This window comes from Enhydra lutris, unplaced genomic scaffold (genome assembly GCF_002288905.1).
Source record: "Enhydra lutris kenyoni isolate GAN:26980312 unplaced genomic scaffold, ASM228890v2 scaffoldscaffold3, whole genome shotgun sequence".
Classification (NCBI taxonomy): domain Eukaryota; kingdom Metazoa; phylum Chordata; class Mammalia; order Carnivora; family Mustelidae; genus Enhydra; species Enhydra lutris.
In genome coordinates, this window is record NW_019154087.1 from 26,580,193 (window position 1) to 26,601,272 (window position 21,080).

General features: G+C 35.1%; 1 protein-coding gene across 1 annotated transcript in view; it reads left to right on the top strand.

Annotated features, from left to right (window-relative positions):
* Window positions 1-114: 114 nt before the first annotated feature.
* The window catches only part of LOC111156967 (tachykinin receptor 3), a 73,883-nt gene continuing 52,917 nt past the window's right edge, over window positions 115-21,080 (top strand). The window contains exon 1 of the mRNA XM_022518154.1: window positions 115-662. Within this exon, the coding sequence (XP_022373862.1) occupies window positions 115-662 (548 nt within the window). The remainder of the gene's footprint in view (window positions 663-21,080) is intronic.

Consider the following 21,080-nt stretch of genomic DNA (forward strand, 5'->3'; position numbering starts at 1 on the left):
CAGGCGGGGCTGAGGTCCGCCCATTAGCAAAGGCAGAGAAGAACTTCGAGGGAGTCGGCTCCGGCGGGCTGGCGGCGGTGAGTGGGGGGGTCTAGGGGTTGCAGACTTGCGGCGATGGGCTCTCTCTCCGCAGCCGCGAACTGGACCGACGGTGCGGGCATGGCCAGCGCGAACGCCGGGAACCTGAGTGCGGCGCTCGCCGCAGGAGTGGCGGCAGGAGCGACTGAGACTGAGTGGCTGCACCTGCTAGTCCAAGCCGGCAACCTCTCCGCCTCCTCCTCCGAGCCGAGACTGCCCGCAGCCTCCCCGGAGCCTACACAGCCCCGAGCCAATCTCACCAACCAGTTCGTGCAGCCGTCCTGGCGCATCGCCCTCTGGTCCCTGGCATACGGCGTGGTGGTCGCCGTGGCGGTCTTCGGGAATCTCATCGTCATCTGGATCATCCTGGCCCACAAGCGCATGAGGACTGTCACCAACTACTTCCTCGTGAACCTGGCTTTCTCTGACGCCTCCATGGCTGCCTTCAACACCTTAGTCAACTTCATCTATGCGCTTCACAGCGAGTGGTACTTCGGTGCCAACTACTGTCGCTTCCAGAATTTCTTTCCTATCACGGCAGTGTTCGCCAGCATCTACTCTATGACGGCCATTGCGGTGGACAGGTGAGGAGAGAATAGGGAGGAAAGGGGCAGAAGAGGGAGAGAAGATCTGAGCAATGGGATAAGTTCACCAAGTGACATGGTGACAAGATGGATTTGATAAAAGGAAAGGGCCTAGGAAAGAGTTCTTGGAGAAAGGAGGTCACTAACCCATGGGTCCTCCTCCAACTGGCTGAACCAGTTTCTGCTTCTATGGCCTCCCCCACTCTCCACAACCCTTGGTCGCATTAAGGGCATCTAGAGGGATTGAGAAGACCAATGAGGGAGATGGGGAAAATGCGTCATTCCCAGTAGGACAAACTCAGCTAGAAACAATACTAGCAGGTTTTCCCAAATGGCCTCAAACAATTGCTGCAAAATTTATGTTCTCTGTAAAACTATGTTTTGGTCTTCCTTCTGTTAGGAAGGAATTGTTCTGTTAGGAAGGAACTGTTCTGTCTGAGAAATGGACGATGAGTCACCCCCCCCCCCCCCCTTTCCCCCTCTCTCTGGTCTGCTGGTCTTCATCCCCACCCACCCTATTTCCTATCCTTGTTGCAAGGCCAATACTGGCTTGTCCTCTCAGTCATGGAAAATCCATTAGAGGTAACAATGCCCCTCCAAAAGCCCGCTTTATGCTGAAGGTTTCCACAGTATTTTGGGTTAGATTTCACTTTTAATAATCTAAGTAGGCTATGAGCTGGGTACACCTTGATCCTGGAAGATTACATACAGCCGAATGTTTCAGATGATGGAGGGAAGACCCTAAATAACAAAGGGTTTAAAAATGAGAACTGCCACTTTATAGCTATTTAAGATAATTTTTTAAGAATGTTCCCGCATCTATAGTGGGGATTCTGAAATTCTTAAGCAATTAAAAGAAGCCTGATAGACCTCCAATATTTGTTCCCATATTTAAGTTTTTAAAATTTCTGTTTGCACCTACTTTCTCCTATTAAACATTGTGAAATATGCATACTTGTATTAAGACAATGGTAACCCCCCACTTATAATTGAAAGCTGGTTACACTTTAATCAATATTATTCTAAAAACCAACAACACTGGTTCATTCATCTCTGTTCTGTGACTGGCAGGCAGCTGCATGGGGGACAGAGGAGGGAGAATGTGATTTTAACTTCAAGTCTCAATGTTCTTTTTTTTAAATATTTTATTTATTTACTTGACAGATCACAAGTAGGCAGAGAGGCAGGCAGAAAGAGAGAGGGGAGGAATCAGGCTCCCTGCTGAGCAGAGAGCCAGCTTCAGGGCTTGATCCCAGGACCCTGAGAACATGACCTGAGCCGAAGGCAGAGGCTTTAACCCACTGAGCCACCCAGGTGACCCTCAAGTCTCAATGTTCTTAACCATGAAAAGAAAAGAGCACTTTTTTCGGTATTAACAACCTGTTTCAAAATAAAATGAGACTTAATATTCTTACTACATTAAGACACCATTAAGAAATAAAATAAGAAAAAAAAAGTTCTTTCCATAAATCCATCCTCTGCATTTACTATTTTGAAATAGCACAGAGATATTGGAACATAAATCTGCAAGAACTACTGTCACATGCTAGACTCAGAGGATTAAATTGAAGGAGCAGTGGTTAGTAGCCACTAACTAGGATAAATAAGCACAAAATCACATTTTTAAAAAGCCTCTGAAACTGTTAATTTTCCCTTTATCTATGATCTTCCACGTGTAACTAACCCTTTCACTTTTGTAGGGACAGCAGTGAGTACGAAGAAGGAACAAAATCAACTCCAATTGAGGAATAGAGGAAACTGCCTCTAATCTTGCTCTAAGATAGAAACAAATGTTCCTTTAGTTTGAGCATCTTCCTTTTTTGTTTGTTTGTTTCCTTTTCTTTTTTTTTATTACTTGTAAACATGTGATTTTTTTAATGGGATCAGCAGGGGAATTAGCATATCATGTTATAAAATTCTCACAGTCTTCTTGAAATAGTAATAATTCCTTATGAAGTTTAATGAAAATTTAGTGTGTGTGAAATTGGTTTTTCAATTCTGATGAGTGAAAAGGGTTATTTTTCCAGTTACTTTCTGCCAACAGTTAGACAAAATCTGAAGTGGTCTTAGAGTTATTTTAATTGATACAGTAAGACTTGACTCAATATTTAACCCAGATAATGAATAGGATGATGTTAGCCTAAGAGTATTTGCTCTTTGCTTTATTTACAAAATAGTAACTAAAACTATGTTTGGGGAAATAGTACCTCTAGGAAATTTACAGTGAATCTTTGGCTTTTTCTATAATTTGTAGTTGTTATCCAAAGATTTGAAAATGTCCCATTTTGGGACGCCCGGGTGGCTCAGTCAGTTAAGCTGCTGCCTTTGGCTCAGGGCATGATTCTAGGGTCCTGGGCTCAAGTCCCGCACCAGTCTTCTTGCTTGGCAGGGAGGCAGGGAGACTGCTTCTCTCTCCACCTCTGCTTGCCTCTCTGCCTGCTTATGCACTCAGTCTCTCTCTTTCTCTCTCACTCTCTGACAAATAAATAAATTAATTAATTAATTAAATCTTTAAAAATTTTTTTAAAAAATGTCCCATTATATCTACTAAAATTACTGCTGTAGAGAGCTGTGAACATTGTTAAAAGTATGGGGCAAAGTCTTATAAAATTAATTAGGTGCACATAGTGAAAGCAATATATATATACACTAATTGAATGAGTGAAACATACGATCATCATAGCATAAGATATAATCCCAAGCGGCTCTTCTATAACTAGCAGAACTCTGGTTGATACCAAGGTTATATTCACGGTAATGGGGAAAACTATGTTGAAAATGAGTTTGCAGCATATTTAACAGACCTTGTGTAAAGACAAAACCTTAAAACATAACACATTTAGCACACTAATTAGAAGATAAAATACTAATATAAAAAGAACAAAAAACATAAACTTGCTGTTTAGAAAAAAATGTCTAACAAGTATAAAATTATGGGCTCCTTACATTCCATATCTTCATTTCTTCACCTGCTGTTTGTTCCTCAAGCTACTCAAATCTGAATTTGTCTCCCAACACCCTCTCTGAAGACAAGTTGTGAAACCCAGTGGGCATTTCACTTCCCTGATTTTTCAGTAGCATTTCTACCAGGTGCCTCACTGCTTCTTGCCTTCTAACTTTTCATGTACCCATGGTCTGTCTTCCATGCTTGTATTTCTCATTCTCTGCCTCTTTGTAGTGGTTAAATACATAGGTTCCTGAATGCTAAATCCCCAGCCTGAGTTTGTCCTAACTTTGTTCTCTCTCCCCAAGTAAGTTCATGGCCTTATTTTTCACTTTTGAATAAAGAACTCCCATTTTTTTTTCTATCATCTAATTGGTTTTCTTCTGGATTGAAAAGATACATAATAATCTGTGCAGTAGGCAAATATAAATGAATAAAAAATTAAGACTGGAGAAAATACGAACAAAATTACAGTGAAGTTATAGCATAGATATTCCCAAAGTTAGAGTTCTAATCATTAATGAAAGTTGAACTTCAGATATATCTGTGACTCTTGATATACCTGCAAAAAAATACAGTTAGTAATAGAGCATACACTATCCATAAAAGCAATACATACACATTCTTTAAGAGGTAAGGAATTTCTGGTATTGAGTTTTAAGAATTTTTTCATATGGGTAATAATGGGGTTACTGTCCTCAGACACTACTGTCACAAATGCAAAAGCTGGTCTCCTACAGGTGTTTGTTAAGTGTTCTTCTGGGTGAGCTAAAGGCAGGTGCCAAAGCAGCATTCAGTGAATGATGTCCTCAGGGTACCAATTCTCTAGTTGAACAGTTTCCAGATGTTCAGGTTTGATGCATTGAAGAAATTACAAGAAGGGATAAAGTACATTTCCCCCGGGGAGTATTTTTCTCGCCTAAACTTTGGATATAGCTTGAGAAGCAGATAAAGTTGTGAAGTTAGGGCTAAAGCTCTCCAAATCATCTTCCTTCCAGCTCCCAATCTCTGATCCTTATTTATCCTCTATACCAGTCTTTTATTCCAATGTATTATTTCACTCATTCATTTTGAGAGGCACATATGCACAGTGCAAAAAATAAAAAGTATAAATGTTAGGAAGTTAAATTTATGTATGCTTATCCTACTCCCCAAATATAGCCAACCTATGATCTTCATATTCACATTTCAACTCTCATCTGTGATATATTTATATAATCTCACATATATGTATGATATATATACACACATACTCTGGTACATAGTACTTTATATACACGCATAAACACAGATGTCCTTCCTTTAATTACTATAGTGTCACATTATTGTCATTTTTAATTTAATAAACTGTTCTTAAACTTTTATTGAAAAATTTATAAACATTGAACATTATTTACTCTAACTCAAGTGACCTAATCTCTGTTCCAGGCACTCCTATCTTCCTTTGAGTCCCTGAATATATGGTGCTTTATTTTTGCCACAAAGTCTTTGAACACAATTTACCATTTCAAATTTCCTTCTGCCAACTCCTCATTAGTTACATGTACTTACATGTACTTTTAAATAATAGCTAAAATGTCACATTCACAGGGAAACCTTCCGTGAGCCTCCCAATTTAATTAGATGTCCCTTTATAGACTCTCTCAGCACATGTCAGTCATGGCAGCTTTCATATATTAAATTTCATATTTATTTTTAAGAATATTTGATTAATAATTTCCTCTAATAGACTTGTAAACACCATGAAGACAGGTTCAATTTTGACTTTAGTGCTTTTTGTATCCTTACGTTTATGACAGTGGTTTGCACACAGTAAGCACAGAATCTAGACTGCTGAATAAATGAATCATAAGAGTAATTAAACAAATGAAAATCAAAGTTTATTCAATCTCATTATAAAGGAGATTCAACTCCATCTATTAAAATTGGCAGAAATTTGTAAGTATGTAATGAACAGGGCATTTTTTACATATAGTTTTAGATTGAGCCATATGCAATTGTCATTTCTTACAGTTTTTTTAATTGTATTTATTTGCGAGGGCCAGGAGCACAGAGGGAGAAGCAGACTCCCCACTGAGCAGGGGTGGGATGGGGAAATTAGAAGTGATGAAGAGGACTACGGATGAACTATTATCAGACCTCCCTAGGGACTCTGAAATCATTGGAGACTGGCAAGAAGTGGTTTACAAGTAAAGGTTACTAAGAAAATTTGGATATTTATGTTAATGTTACCATATTTATACATGCGTGCCTGGAAACTTGAGAGGACTGATGTTATGCAAACATGTGACTTTTAAATCTCATTTTGGTCTCATAGGTGCCTCATCATTTATTTGATCATTTTTGGGAGGGTGGATTTTTAATGTTCCCAGTTCTTTTGAATTTTGTTTTGAAAAATATCCTTAGGGGCACCTAATGCAGCTCAGTCAGTTAAAGGTCTAACTCTTGATTTTGGTTCAGATCATAATATTAGGGTCCTGAGATTGAGCCCTGTGATGGGTTCCTACTTAGGATTTTCTTTCTCCCTCTCTCTCTGCCCCTCCCCTGCTCTCTGCTCTGCAGGCCCTCTCTCTCTCTCTCTCTAAAAAAAAAAAAAAAAAAAGAGGGAGATAAAAGAAAAATATCCTTGAATATATTGGCAAATTGAACTTCTGAAAGATTTTGACAAAATATATCCAACTGTTAGGCTAAACCATATAAAATATTAACATTTTAAACTATAAAAAACGGAGAGATGCCTGGATGACTCAGTCGGTTAAGTATCTGCCTTCAGCTCAGGTCATGATCTTGGCATCCTGGGATTGAGCCCCACATCTGGTATCCTAAGGAAAAAAGAAAAGAAAAAGTAGTGTCATCACATTGGTAGAGAGCATGACAGCTTCTCTGGAGAAGGAAGCCATGTCCTTCTCCAGATTGTTGTTTGGGGCATGTTACATCCAAATCTGCGGAACTCCTAAGTTACAAACTTTATCCTCTGCTGAAATTTTTGTGATGTCTATTTTGTTGAAAGAGAGTTTAGGGGACACCTGGGTGGCTCAGTGGGTTAAAGCCTCTGCCTTTGGCTCAGGTCATGATCCCAGGATCCTGAGATCGAGCCCCGCATCGGGCTCTCTGTTCAGCAGGGAGCCTGCTTCCCCACCGCTCCCGTCCCCCGCCTGCCTCTCTGTCTACTTGTGATCTGTCAAAAAAATAAATAAATAAAATTTTTAAAAAAAAGGAAATGTTTAAAAAAAAAAGAAAGAGAATTTAGAAGAATAATCTTGTTCCTAATCTTTGTTCCATTAGCAATTTCTTAATGACCAATATTCCTTCATCTTCTACTTGCAAATATCTCTCCTTGGGGCTCAGCCATAAATGTTATGTCCAGGGTGGGGAATTGTCCATACCTCCTCTTCCCCATGCCTCATCACTGTGAGCATAAATAATTTTTATTGAGGCTTGATCACTGGTACATTAAATAAATGCTGCAAAATAGACAATTGGGGTTTGCAGCCCTACCATTTCATTAGACACAGTCAGAGTGTGAATCCCATTTTAAACTCAGCAGGATCTCTAACACATGAGGGATTTTTAGACTATCGATTTAACAATCTGATATAATTCCATATGTGCAACAAGGTTGATTTGCTCTGAATGGTGAGACTTTGGGGAATTTTATTTTGTTTTGTGCTTTTTAAATTATCTACAACAACATGCACTTCTTTTATATGAAATGAATTATTAATTAATTAAAGTTCTATAGATAGTGGCGAAGGCCACACAACAATGTGAATGTACAAAATGCCTGAACTGTACACTTAAAAATAGTTAAAATGGTAAATTTTATGTATGTTTTACCACAGTACAAATTTTTAAAATATTAATTAAGTAAATATTTTTTAAAGAATCAATAGTGACTTAGATATATGCCAAAGAGCTGGGACTCCAGAACAGAACAACTTGAATAAACTTTGTATAGACATTCTTGTGGTAGATGTCTTATGGTAACATTTTTAAACACATTTTCTAGGCTGAATTCAAATTTATGAAGAAATCTCCGGCAAGAGAGTACTGTTAACCTTATAATACATTATTTTATAGGCTCTGAAATCTTTTTCCCAGGAGTTGCATAATAATATCTCAGATGTGTGGGATAATATAAAAGCCTGGCTAAAGGTACAAGGATAAACTTAGTTTGGTATGTGATCTAGGTTTTTAAATATTTGCTTAAATCCCCCATTTTGAGCTTTCATTATCATTTATGAGATTTTTTTTTCTTCCTATCTGCCCAAGTATCAAGCTTATTTAAAATTCTCTTTTATGCACACCTATAATTAAGGGAAATATGTATATGATTTTGGGGGGGGAGAGAAGATAGTATTATTTTATTTTATTTTATTTTATTACATTAAAAAATTTTAATTAAAAAATGTTTAAATTCCAGCACAGTTTACAAGCAGTGTTATATTAGTTTCAGGTATATAGTGTAGTGACTCAGCACTTCCATACAACACCCAGAGCTCATCATGACAAGTGCACTCCTTAATCCCCATTGCCTATTTCACCCATCTCCTGACACATCCTCCAAGATAGTATTATTTTAAACCCACATTTAAGATCATAGACTAAATAGTAAAAGAATAGGAAGGAATGGGAAAGTGGATTGAGAGAAGTCAAAAATCATTAAACAAGTATGTGATTATATCACTAAACAAGAGTGGTCCTAGTTTTATCCTGGAGCTGGTTTATACTGATGAGGGAATCAACTACACACATTTCTTCCCAACTCTGCATTTAGTGATGTTATTTTGGTAGCCTGAAATCATGGTAAGAATTTACACCACGAAAATCTGCAAACACTAGAAATCAGAAGTTTTGTTTTCTGTTTGATTTTTTTCTCCTGGAGTGCTTATAGTTAAACATTTACCAGCACACAATTCATTATACTTGTAGTCACTTAACAGGTATTTCATGAGTACCTTCTAGGTACTAAACATTGTACAGGTATGGTACAATTGGGATAAACAATGTAGATATGGCTCATACACTAAACGAAACCAATTAATATATCTAGCTGAACCCCTCAGCTCTATTCCAGAATCTTAAATCCAACAACTTATTCTACATTACCATTGAGATGTCTAACAAGCATCTCAGACTTTACTGAGATTGAGGTGTCTCCAGACTTTACTGAGTTCCTGACTTTCCTCCAAACTTGCTCCTCCTGCTGTCTTCTGAAGTCAAAATCTGAGCCTCAGGTCAAAACTCTTAGACATATTCTTAACTCATCTCTTCTTTCATATTCTATATCCAATCCATCAACAAATCTAACACCTCTATTTTCAGAATATGTGTAAAATCTAATCACTTCTTAAGATGTCTACTGTTGTCTCCCTAGTCTTGGTCAATTCATTTCTCTCCTAACTGTTTTCCTACTCCTACTCTTGCTCCTTTTTGGTTCGTTCTAAAAGAAACAGAGTGATCCTGTTAATAATGAATCTGATCATTTTCCCCTGAGCAAAGTATCCAATAGTTCTCCAGTTCTCTCAGGGTAGAAATCAAGGTTTTATAATGGTCTACAAGAATTTGTAGTAACTGGTCCTTTGTTACTCTCTATTCTTATCTACTGCTACTCACCACTCCACCACTCTGCTCCATCATCATTAGTCTCCTCTGTTTCAGCAATATACTAGTCATATTTCCACTTCAGGATCTTACATGCTATTTTAAAGATGCCTTCTCCAGATAGCTGCATTGTTCATTCCATGTACTACTTCTTAAAATTGCTTTATTCTTTATCAAATGTATCACCTTCTGAAATACTATGTAATTCATTCATCTTTATTGCTTATTGTTTTTGTCCGTCCTACTGGGTTATAAGTTCCATGAGGACCAGACTAGACCTGTTATTTCAATTAAATGAATGAACTATAAAGTTCATGATAACTATAAAAACACATAATAGGGGAAAGCACATGTAGAGTTTAAAACAGAAAAAGAAATTATAGAAGCATCTTTAAAGTTCATTGTACAGAGAAATAGAAAATATCTCCTAATAAATTGACTATGAGTAGTTAATATTTAAATAAAAATAAAACATCTTAAATACCTACATATTCTAGTGCATGATTATAGTATCCAGCTGAATTACATATAAAGAAAAAGACTTGGAGATTTTCAAAGCATAAGGAACAATTTTGAAGAAGAAAAAATACTCATAAGATTAAGTGTTTATGTTGAATAAGTACTATTAATTACAATTCAGAATTCCCAGATGAATAAATCTCTTAAGTTTAAAAGATGGTACAGTACCATGTGTACTGATTTTTATGCCTTCAAATTGAATGGAGATATGTAGGTAGTTTTTTCCAATTAGCTAACTACATGGTATAAAATACATTCAAAATTCTTAAACTATGCATCATGTTTTCAATAGCTTAAAATATTTCACTTCTTAAATCAAAATATTTTCAGTATCTCTTCAACAAAGACTTACATAATCTTAATTTCATGTTAAAGGATATAATATTTCAGAATCAAATAAAATGAAGATAATCCAATATTTTTAAATAATAGATTAAAATATCTTTCCTATACAAGATATTACTGGCAATCCTCATTCACCAGTCACAGAACCATTGCTGATAAATATATTTAATGAACAGCAATGAAATCTGCTTAGAAACATATAAAATGATACCAATTTTATAGCTTAGCCCCTCACAAACAGAACACGTATGCTAAAGATTAAATAAATAGATGAATGAATATTTGTATGAACAGATAGCCAATTTTATACATGCACTTCTCACTTTGCACAAATTTCAGTTACCGGATTTAGTTATATATCAGTCCTCTCAAGAACATAGCTAAAATTTTAGTACCAAATCATATTAACTGTAATGTGGTGGTGAGATAAAAGGAAAGGACATGTGTCGAGTCCTGTGATTAGGTCCAGTCATTTTGTGAGCATATGCCTCTGGCCTGTGAACTTCTTAAGTGTTTTTCTTTTTTTTTCTTCCCCCTTAGATGACAAAGGATAGCTAAAGTGGGCTAAGTGGAATACTTCCAAACTACTTTGAAGGCTATCTGGGGCAGATTTGGCTATAAACTTCCCCTGGGACAGTTAGACTCTGATAATTGTCTTTCCCTGATTGACTTATTTTGCTTAGCATAGTACCCTTTAGTTCCATCCACGTCATTGCAAATGGCAAGATTTCAGGGGGTTTTGATGGCTACATAGTATTCCACTGTATATATGTACCACATCTTCTTTATCCATTCAACTCTTGATGGACATCTAGGCTCTTTCCATAGTTTGGTTATTGTGGACATTGCTGCTATAAACATTCAAGTGCACGTGCCCCTTCGGATCACTACATTTGTATTTTTGGGGTAAATACCCAGTATTGAAATTGTTGGGTTGCAAGGTAGCTCTATTTTCAAATTTTTGAGGAACCTCCATGCTGTTTTCCAGAGTGGTTGCACCAGCTTGCATTCCCACCAGCAGTGTAAGAAGGTTCCCCTTTCTCCGCATCCTCACCAACATCTGTGGTTTCCTGACTTGTTAATTTTAGCCATTTTGACTGGTATGAGGTGGTATCTCATTGAGGTTTTTGTTTGCATTTCCCTGATGCTGAGTGATGCTGAGCACTTTTTCATGTGTCTGTTGGCCATTTGGATTTTGACAAAATTTTTTAAGGTCTTAGAAAATTTGTCATTTTTCTCATTGATTATTAAGATCATTTTGCACTGTTTCAACTTGCATGGTAATTTTGATGTTCTCATACTACTTTGTAAAGTGAGAACTGCATGCATGTCAAGTATCACAACCTAATTGCCTAAGTTTGGTAATAAATAAACACTTTTGTCTCAGGCATTTGCACACTATTTAGATAGCACATATAGACCATTCTGTTCACCAAACATAATTATTATATTATTCAAGAATAAATCTTGCCACTTGCAGTGACCTGGATGGAGTTAGAGTATAATGCTAAGCAAAATAAATCAGTCAGAGAAAGACAAATACCATGTGATTTCACTCATATGTGGAATTTAAGAAACAAAACAAATAAGCAAAGGGAGAAAATAGAGAAGCAGGGGGCAAACCAAGAAACAGACTCTTAACTATAGAGAACAAACTGACAGTTACCAGAGAAGTGGTTGGGGGGGGATGGGTGAAACAGGTGATGGGGTTAAGGAGGGCACTTGTGATGAACACAGGATCATGTATGGAAGTGTTGAATCACTATATTATATACCTGAAACTAATATTACATTGTATGTTAACTAACTGGAATGTAAATAAAAACTAAAAAAGTACCTTTGTCAGAGATACAAATTATATAGTTGTGCAACTAGAACTGAAAAGAAAATGGTAGAAATGAAATACCTAGTAGGAAAGACAACCCAGAGAAATAAGAATGGCTGAATACCAGAAACTATTAATATATGATGTCAAAAATAAGCAAATGATCATCTAAATGGGTTTTGAAATGCATCCAAGATAACTCAATACACATTTCTAACAGAATTCTTGGTGAATTACAATATATGCTACTTTCTTAACATGATAAATATTTATCTCCAAACGCAATTGTGAGAACTATAAGAAATAAACTTTACACACACACACACGCACACACACACACCCACACAAACACACACACATGCGCGTGCACCTGCGCGTACATAAAACAAAAAAACTAAATAGTATAAACATATCCACTGTCTCAAGGCTCTGTTCTAGTAAAACCACAGTGGAAGTTGAATAGAATCTAAAATAGTCTACTACAATTTTTCTGACAATAAGTTGTTGGGTCTAACCAAGAAATGTTTGTTAATAATAAAAATAATACTAAAAGAAAATGCTAATAAGAATGAGAAAGTACTATAAATTATAATAAATAAAAAATTTGGAACCATTTAGTAAGAACCAAGTCAGGTTGATAATATATGTAATGAAATTCCTACACATATGAGATTACACACACACACAAAAAAAATCACAAGCAAATAAAAGCATAATTAGTCAAAATAAGAAATTTGGAATTTATCTAATTATTTCAGAAAAACACATGTTGGAGTCTCACTTCACACAGTGTGCTAATATAAATGTCAGATAGACCAAATAGTTAAAATGTAACATTTAAACAATGAAGAAAAAAAAAACAGAAAAATTTATCATTTAATAACCTTGAGAAAATAATTTCTAAGCATTAGGGTAGCAAAGAATACAGTGTAAGATATTAGTTGATTTGACTGTAAGAAATTATATAACCAAAACATTATATAGTTTAGCCACAAAATCAAAAGTATTAAGGTATAATTAAATAGTAAATACATTGTTTTAATTATTTTCAATATAAATGATAGACATGGGGTTAATAATTTTAACTTATAATGAACTCCTGTAAATCAATAAGAAAATATTAATGCAAATATACAAAATATGACAATTTTTAAAGAATTATTACATAAATAAATGAAAAATATTTCTTATTAAAGAAATATTAGATATTAAAATATTATCTTAACAATAATCAAAGATGTACACATTCATTTAAAAATATTTTATGGTAATACAGTGCTACTGAAAGTTAGAAAAGCAGGCATTCTAATTTTTTGCTGGTGGAAATAGAAATCAGAACAACATTTTGAGAAATCAATTTGGTAACGTGTATACTAAAATTGCTCACTCCATTAAACAGAGCAATTCTAACTCCAGGTATCTATCCATAAAAAATAAAGTTGCAAAGAATGACTTCGTTGTTTGCAAGTTTTTCACACTATAATAGGTCAGAAATAGACATTCTTATGCATGTTTTAGAATATTCTTTAGTGATTAAGAATAGTATTTTGAGAATATTTATATTCAAAGAGCATGCAATATGATATTAATTACAGAGAATGTAGATAATTATAAACAGGTACAAGATACAATGATATAATAATACATGTATAAGTATGCATATGCATAAATAAAATAGTAAAAAGGAAATGAAAAGTGAACCAGGATATATGTTGTTGTCTCTTAGTGGCAGGATTAGGGGGAATTTATATTTTCTTTTTTTTAAGATTTTATTTATTTGAGAGAGAGAGAGCACGTGGAGGGACAAAGGGAGAAAGAGAAGCCGGCTCCCCACACAGGGAAGGATACCAGGACCCTGGGATCATGACCTGAGCTGAAGACAGACATTTAACCAACTATCCACCCAAGTGACCCTGTATTTTCTTAATATACCCTAGGATCCTTAGTTTAATAACCTGGGTGGGGGGAATGTAACTTTCTATAAGGCAGGTTAAGAATATTTTTCCATAATTTATTTTATAGAAAGATCTGAATGTTCATATGCTTTCTCATTACTAGTTACTTTGCTTATTTACTGGATTATGGTTTTCCCTTTGTTGTAACCTGTTCCTTAGAACTCATCTGAGGTTCTTTGCACGTGCCTGTTCCTGCAAATCTCGGGAGTTATGTAATAGGGGATATTTAATGACCCTTTGTACAGTATTTTCCATTCATCTGCTATTTGGATATGGTTTCACTATTTGATTTGTTAATTTTTAGGGGAAATCACTCTGATAGGTTCTTTTTTAAAAAAATCCTACAAACACCACATATATAAAGTTTCAAAACAAATGGAGAGAAGTGTTGACATTGTCTGATATGACGAACTCTCCTCTGTAATTACATCAAGTTCATTAATCATGTTCAAATTTTCTTCATCTTTACTAGGTTTTTTTATTGTTGTTTTGCTTTCTGTTCTATCAGTTACTGAGAGAAGTATGTGATAGTCTAACTGTGACTGGCAATGTATTTTTCATTTTAGTTCTGCCCATTTTTCTTTGCACATTTTAAAGCAATATAATACAAATCAGGATTTGTTATGCCTTCCTGTTGAACTTGTCCTTTTTATCATTATGAAATGTCCATCTTTATATTTAATATCACTTCATGCTTTCAAGTCTAATGTTTGTGACACATAGTCAACCTTTTGTTGCGGGGGGAAAGTTAGTATTTACATGATAACCCCTTACACACAAATATTTTAATACAAAGAATATCTAATATGATTAGAAATCACAAATTTGATTTCAATGATGTCTGAAAATCTAAATTCCAATTATATAAACTTATTTTAAAATTAACATAAGGTAGAATTGATTTTAATTGATGTACCAATGCAGGATATTTAATGCATAAATAGATTCATTTAACAGCCACCACAATCAGAACACAAAATAATTTTTTCCCTTATGCTACACCTTTGTATTCATACCTTCTCCTTGCCCTAAGAACTGGTTATCCGTGATTTAGGTTCCACCACTGTAGTTTGGTCTTTTTGGAAAAGTATCATATTAATATAATCATACAACATGTAAACTTTGAGTACAGATACTTTCACTAACTATAACATCTCTGAGATTTATCTAAGTTGCTAAGTGTTTCAAAAGTTTGCTCCTTTTTATTTCTGAAAATACTGCTTTGCATGGCTATACCAAAGTTTGTTTGTTCATCCACCACTGGTAAAAACATTTGTGTTGTTTCTGGTTTTGAACAATTATGAATAGATTTGCTATAAACACCCATGCAAAGATTTGCATGTGAACAGCAGCTTTTATTTCTCTAGGGTAATTAACTAGGAGTGAGACTGCTGGGCCATATAACAAATAAAAACTTTATAAGAGGGCACCTGGGTGGCTCAGTTGGTTAAGCAACTGTCTTCTGCTTAGGTCATGATGATCCTGGAGTCCTGGAATCGAGTCCCTCATCAGGCTCCCTGCTCAGATAAATAAGACCTTTAAAAACAAAACAAAACAAAAAAAAAAAACCTTACAAGAAATTGTGATATCATCTCATACCTGTCAGAATGGCTATAATCAAAAAGACAATAACAAGTGTTGGCGAGGATGTGGAGAAAAAAAAAAACCCTTCTGTACTTTTGCCAGGAATGTAAATTGGTGCAGCCACTATAGAAAACAGTATGGAGCTTTCTTCAAAAAATTAAAAATAGAACTACTATACAATCCAGCCAGTGCATTTCTGGGTATTTATCCAAAGGAAATAAAAACACCAATTTAAAAAAATATATGTACCCCTATGTTCATTGCAGCATTATTTATAATAGCCAAGATAGGGAAATAACCTAAGTAACTATCAATAGATGAATGGATAAAGAAGATGGGCTATATGTATGCAATGGAATATTATTCAGCTATGAAAAAAGAAATGAAATGATCTCACTGATACGAGGAATTTGAGAAACAAGACAGAGGATCATAGGGGAAGGGAGGGAAAAATGAAACAAGACAAAACCAGAGACGGAGACAAACCATAAGAGACCCCTAATTTCAGGAAACAAACTGAGGGTTGCTGGAGGAGAGGGGAATGGGAGGGATGGGGTGGCTGGGTGATGGACACTGGGGTGGGTATATGCTATAGTGAGTGTTGTGAATTGTGTAAGACTGACGAATCACAGACCTGTGCCCCTGAAACAAATAATACATTATATGTTAATAAAACCCACAGATAAGGAGAAAAAAATGAAATCATACTATTTGCAACAATATGGATGGACCTAGAGGGTATTATGCTAAGTGATATAGTCACAGAGAAAGACAAATATCATATGATTTCACTTATATGTGCAATCTAAAAGACAAAAGAACAAAACAAAAACAGACTCATAAATACAAAGAACAAAGTGGTATTTGCCAAAGGGGAAGTGGGTGGGCAGATGAGCAAAATAGGTGAAGGGGATTAGGAAGTACAACCTTCCACTTATAAAATACGTAAGTTATGGGGATGTGAAGCACAGTATAGGGAATATAGTCAATAACATTGTAATAACTTTGTATGGTGATTGATGGATAACTACACTTACCATGGTGAGCATTTTGTAATGTATATAAATGTCAAATCACAGTGATATACACCTGACAATAATCTAATAATATATGTCAACTATACTTTAATAAAAAGAAAAGAGAAAAAAATTGTGAAACTATTTTCCACAGTGGCTGTACCATTTTCTATTCATACCCACAGTATATGAGAATTCAGCTTATTCCAGATCCTCATCAGCAGTTGATATTGTCAGTAGTTTTGTTTTTATTTTAGCAATTCTAATGTGTGTGTAGTTGTATCTCAATGTGGTTTTAATTCACATTTCATTAATGGATAATTATGTTGGACATCTTCATGTGTTTATATGTCATTAATATTTCTTCATCAAGGAAGTGTTTGTTCAAGCCATTTGCCCATTTTTAATTTTTTTTATCATGTTAGTCACCACACAGTACTTCATTAGTTTCTGATGTAGTGCTCCATGATTCATCGTTTCCCCACAACAATACGTTGTTGCAATATGTGCCCACCTTAACACCCATCACCAGGTTAACCCATCCCCCCACACCCCTCCCCTCTGAAGACCTCAGTTTGTTTCCCAGGGTCCATAGTCTCTAATGGTTCATCTCCCCTTCTGATTCCCCCACTTCGTCTTCCTCTTCCTTTTCCTAATATCCTCCATACTATTCCTTATGTTCCACATGTAAGTGAAACCATATGATAATTGTCTTTCTCTGCTTGACTTATTTCATTTAGCATAATCCCCTCCAGTTCCATCCATGTCAGTGCAAATGGTGGATATTCATCCTTTCTGATGGCTGAGTAATATTCAATTGTATATAAGGACCACATCTTTATTCATTTTTCTGTTGAAGGGCATCTTTTCTCCTTCCACAGTTTGGCTATTGTGGACATTGCTGCTATGAACATTGCGGTGCATGTTCCCCTTCTTTTCACTGCATCTGCATCTTTACCCATTTTTTTTTTAAGATTTTATTTATTTATTTGACAGAGAGAGATCACAAGTAGGCAGATAGGCAGGCAGAGAGAGAGAGAGAGAGAGGAGAAAGCAGGCTCCCTGCCAAGCAGAGAGCCCGATGCAGCACTCGATCCCAGGACCCTGAGATCATGACCTGAGCCGAAGGCAGAGACTTATTAACCCACTGAGCCACCCAGGCACCCCATCTTTACCCATTTTTAAGTTGGATTGTTTCCTTACTGTTGAGATATTATTTTTAATAGCCTTACTGAGTTATAATTTACCTGTCATAAAATATAGTCATTTTAAGTACATATTTCAATAATTATTTGTTTTTAGTTATGTAAACACTAATACAGTCTAATTTTAGAATATTTCCACTACCCCAAAAAGAAACTTCACTCAAATTGCAGTCACTCCCTGTTTCATACCAAGAGCTACATAACCACTATGCTATTTTCTCCTGCTATAGACTTGGCTTTTCTGGGACTTGGTATAAATGAAGTCATACAATATGTAGTTTTTTGTGTGGACTTCAAATTATTTTCTCTGTTTTAAAATTGGGTTATAGGTCTTCTTACTAAATTGTAAGAGTTTTTTGTGTATTTTAGATACAAGTCCTCAATTGGATATATTATTTGCAAATATTTTTTCCCTGTCTTTGGCTTGTCTTTTCACTTTCTTCATGATGAATCTGAATAACAAAAATGTTTAATTTTGATGAAGTACAATATATATTTTTTTCTTCTTCATTGTTTGTGTTTTTATAGTCAATTCTAAGAAATCATTAGTTACCTCAAGGTGTGAAGATTCAGTTCTATGTTTTTTTTTTCCTGATAGTTTTATAGGCTTAGATCTTATATTTATATATTATCCATTTGGAGATGACTTTTGTGTGGGATGTGAGGTGTGAGGTAACAATTCATTTTCTGTATGCAGTTATCCAATTGTTCCAACAATGTTTTTTGAAAAGACTACAGTTTCCCCTCACTGAACTGCTTCAGCACATTTTTCAAAAATCAACCAATAAATTTAAGTATTTATTTCTGGACCCTTAATATTTCTAGTTCATTGATCTATATGTCTATTTTTCTGCCAGCAGTATACTATCTCTTGATTACTGTAGCCTCATAATAAGTTTTGAAATATGGAAGTGTAAGTCCTTCAATTTTGCCTTATTTTTCAAAATTGTTTTGACTGTTCTCAAAGATTTGTACTTCTAAATTGCTTTTAGGATCAGCTTTTTAAATTTTGAAATTATAATAGGGATTTTTGTAAGGATTGTGTTGAACACAATCAACTTGGGAAGTAATGTTAGCTTAACAGTATTGAGACTTCCCATCCATGGACTGCCTCTCCATTTATCAAGGTAGTCTTTAATTTCTTTCAGCAATGCTTTGTAGTTTTCAATGGACAAGTCTTTCATTAAATTTATTCCTAATATTTTATTCTTCTTGGTGCTGCTGAATGGAATTTTTCAATTTAATTTTTATTTAAATTCTAGTTTAGTTAACATACAATGAAATATTGGTTTCAGGAGTGGAGTTCAGTTATTCAACACTTACATACGGCACCTAGTGCTCATCACAAGTGCCCTCCTTAATCACCACCACCCCTCTAGTCCATTCCCTACACTCCTTCCTCCAGTCAACCCTCAGTTTATTCTCTATCTTTAAGAGTTTCTCATGGTTTGTTTCCCTCTCTCTTTTATCTCCCCCTCCCATATGTTCATCTGTTTTGTTTTTTTAAATTTCACATTGCTGAATGGAATTTTTAAAGTTCATTTTCAGATTGTTCATAGCTTGTGTGTAGAAATGCAATTGAATGAACTTATATCGTATGACCTTGCTGCACTTATTAATTCTAATGGGTTTGGGGGGTTTTTTGTTTGTTTTTTTATATTTTAAAGATTTTATTTATTTATTTATCAGAGAGATAGAGAGAGTACAGGCAGGCAGAGAGGCAGGCAGAGAGAGGGGTGGGGGGAAGCAGGCTCCCTGCAGAGCAAGGAGACCAATGTGGGACTCGATCCCAGGGTGCCGGTACCATGACCTGAGCCGAAGGCAGCCACTTAACCGACTGAGCCACCCAGGCATCCCTAATGGGTTTGGTTTTTGTGCATTCCTTAGGATATTCAGTATGGAGGATCATGTCATCTGCTAATAAAGACATTACTTTTTTCTTTTTAATTTGCATGCTTTTTATTTCTTTTTATTTTCTTTATTTTATAATTTATTTTTGCTTGTTTGTTTTTTGCCTGATTGATTACCCTGGCTAGAACCTCCAGTACAATTTTTAATTGAAGTGATGAAATTGGACATCTTTACTTTGTTTCAGGTTATAAGGAGAAAGAATTAAATTTTTAACAATTAAGTATAATGTAAACTATAGATTTTTCATCAGTGCACTTTATCAAGTTGAAGAAATTCCTTTATATTCCCAGCATGTGGAGAGTTTTTATTCTGAAAAGCTTTTAGATTTTGGTAAAGTATTTTCTGCCTCTGTTAATATGATCACATGGTCTTTGTTCTTTATCCTATTACTATGGCACATTACATATTACATATTAACTGATTTTCAGACCAACCTTGAATTAATGACATAATTTGTTGGCATATTGTTGTTCAGGAAAGCATGGAAGAATTATGGCCTACAAAGAAGAAAGGTTATTAAAATAAAATTATCTTCTATTTATAGGTGTGTTGTAAGAGGACAAAAATACAACTTACAAAGAAATAAGTAGATACCTTTCATTTTTTCACTGTATATCATATGTGAACGGAGTAATCACCATCTGAATAGTAGCCTCATGTTATTTTCTATCCATGTATTCTGATTTATTTTCATAATGCTTATTATTATGTATTTTGTTTACCACTATATTCATAGCATCTAGGATAATGACTACATAAATTTGACACTCGATATGGGTTTCTTATATGACTGAGTGAATGGAAGAAATTTTTAAAATTGTTTTCCTATCATTTCCTACATCAAATAATTTGAGCACAAATTACCTTAAAAAGATATAATGAAAATATAATTAGAAAGAAAAATAAGATATGACAGAGCTTTCATTTTCCATTTTTATAATCCAAGTTTAAAGGTTATCTACTGCCTGTTTTCTTCCATTCGCACGGTTAAATAAGCCTTTACATCATCACAACTTAAATACCAAAGATATAGAAATCCTCATGCTTGACGGATGTCATCATCTCTATGAGTTGAAAGATAACCTAGTGGAGCTGCTACGTGCCATTATTTATTTCAGAAAGGAGTCTGATAGGATTTAGATCCACATTAGACAAAATTGAAAGGAATTAATTCCTAGTATACAAAAAGAATTTTAAAAATCTCCAAACATAACACTGAATATTTCCATTTAATCCCTGAATCATTGAGCATTAGATGTCCTTATTGAAGTTGCATAGAAAATCTCACTACTCTCTTAGAAAATTGTTTCAGATGGAGAGATTTAGAAGACAAATACCCTATACTGTGCTACCCTTATGGGATAGGTGTGTGTTGAAGAAGTAGGGGCAATACCAAAAGATGTTTTTTCAATCCTTACATTAGAATTTTGGCATAAATTTGTTTTTCTTTCCATGTCAATCACAAGTTCTAAGAACCATGTTAAATTGTTCTGTTTGTTTTTGTCTCAAA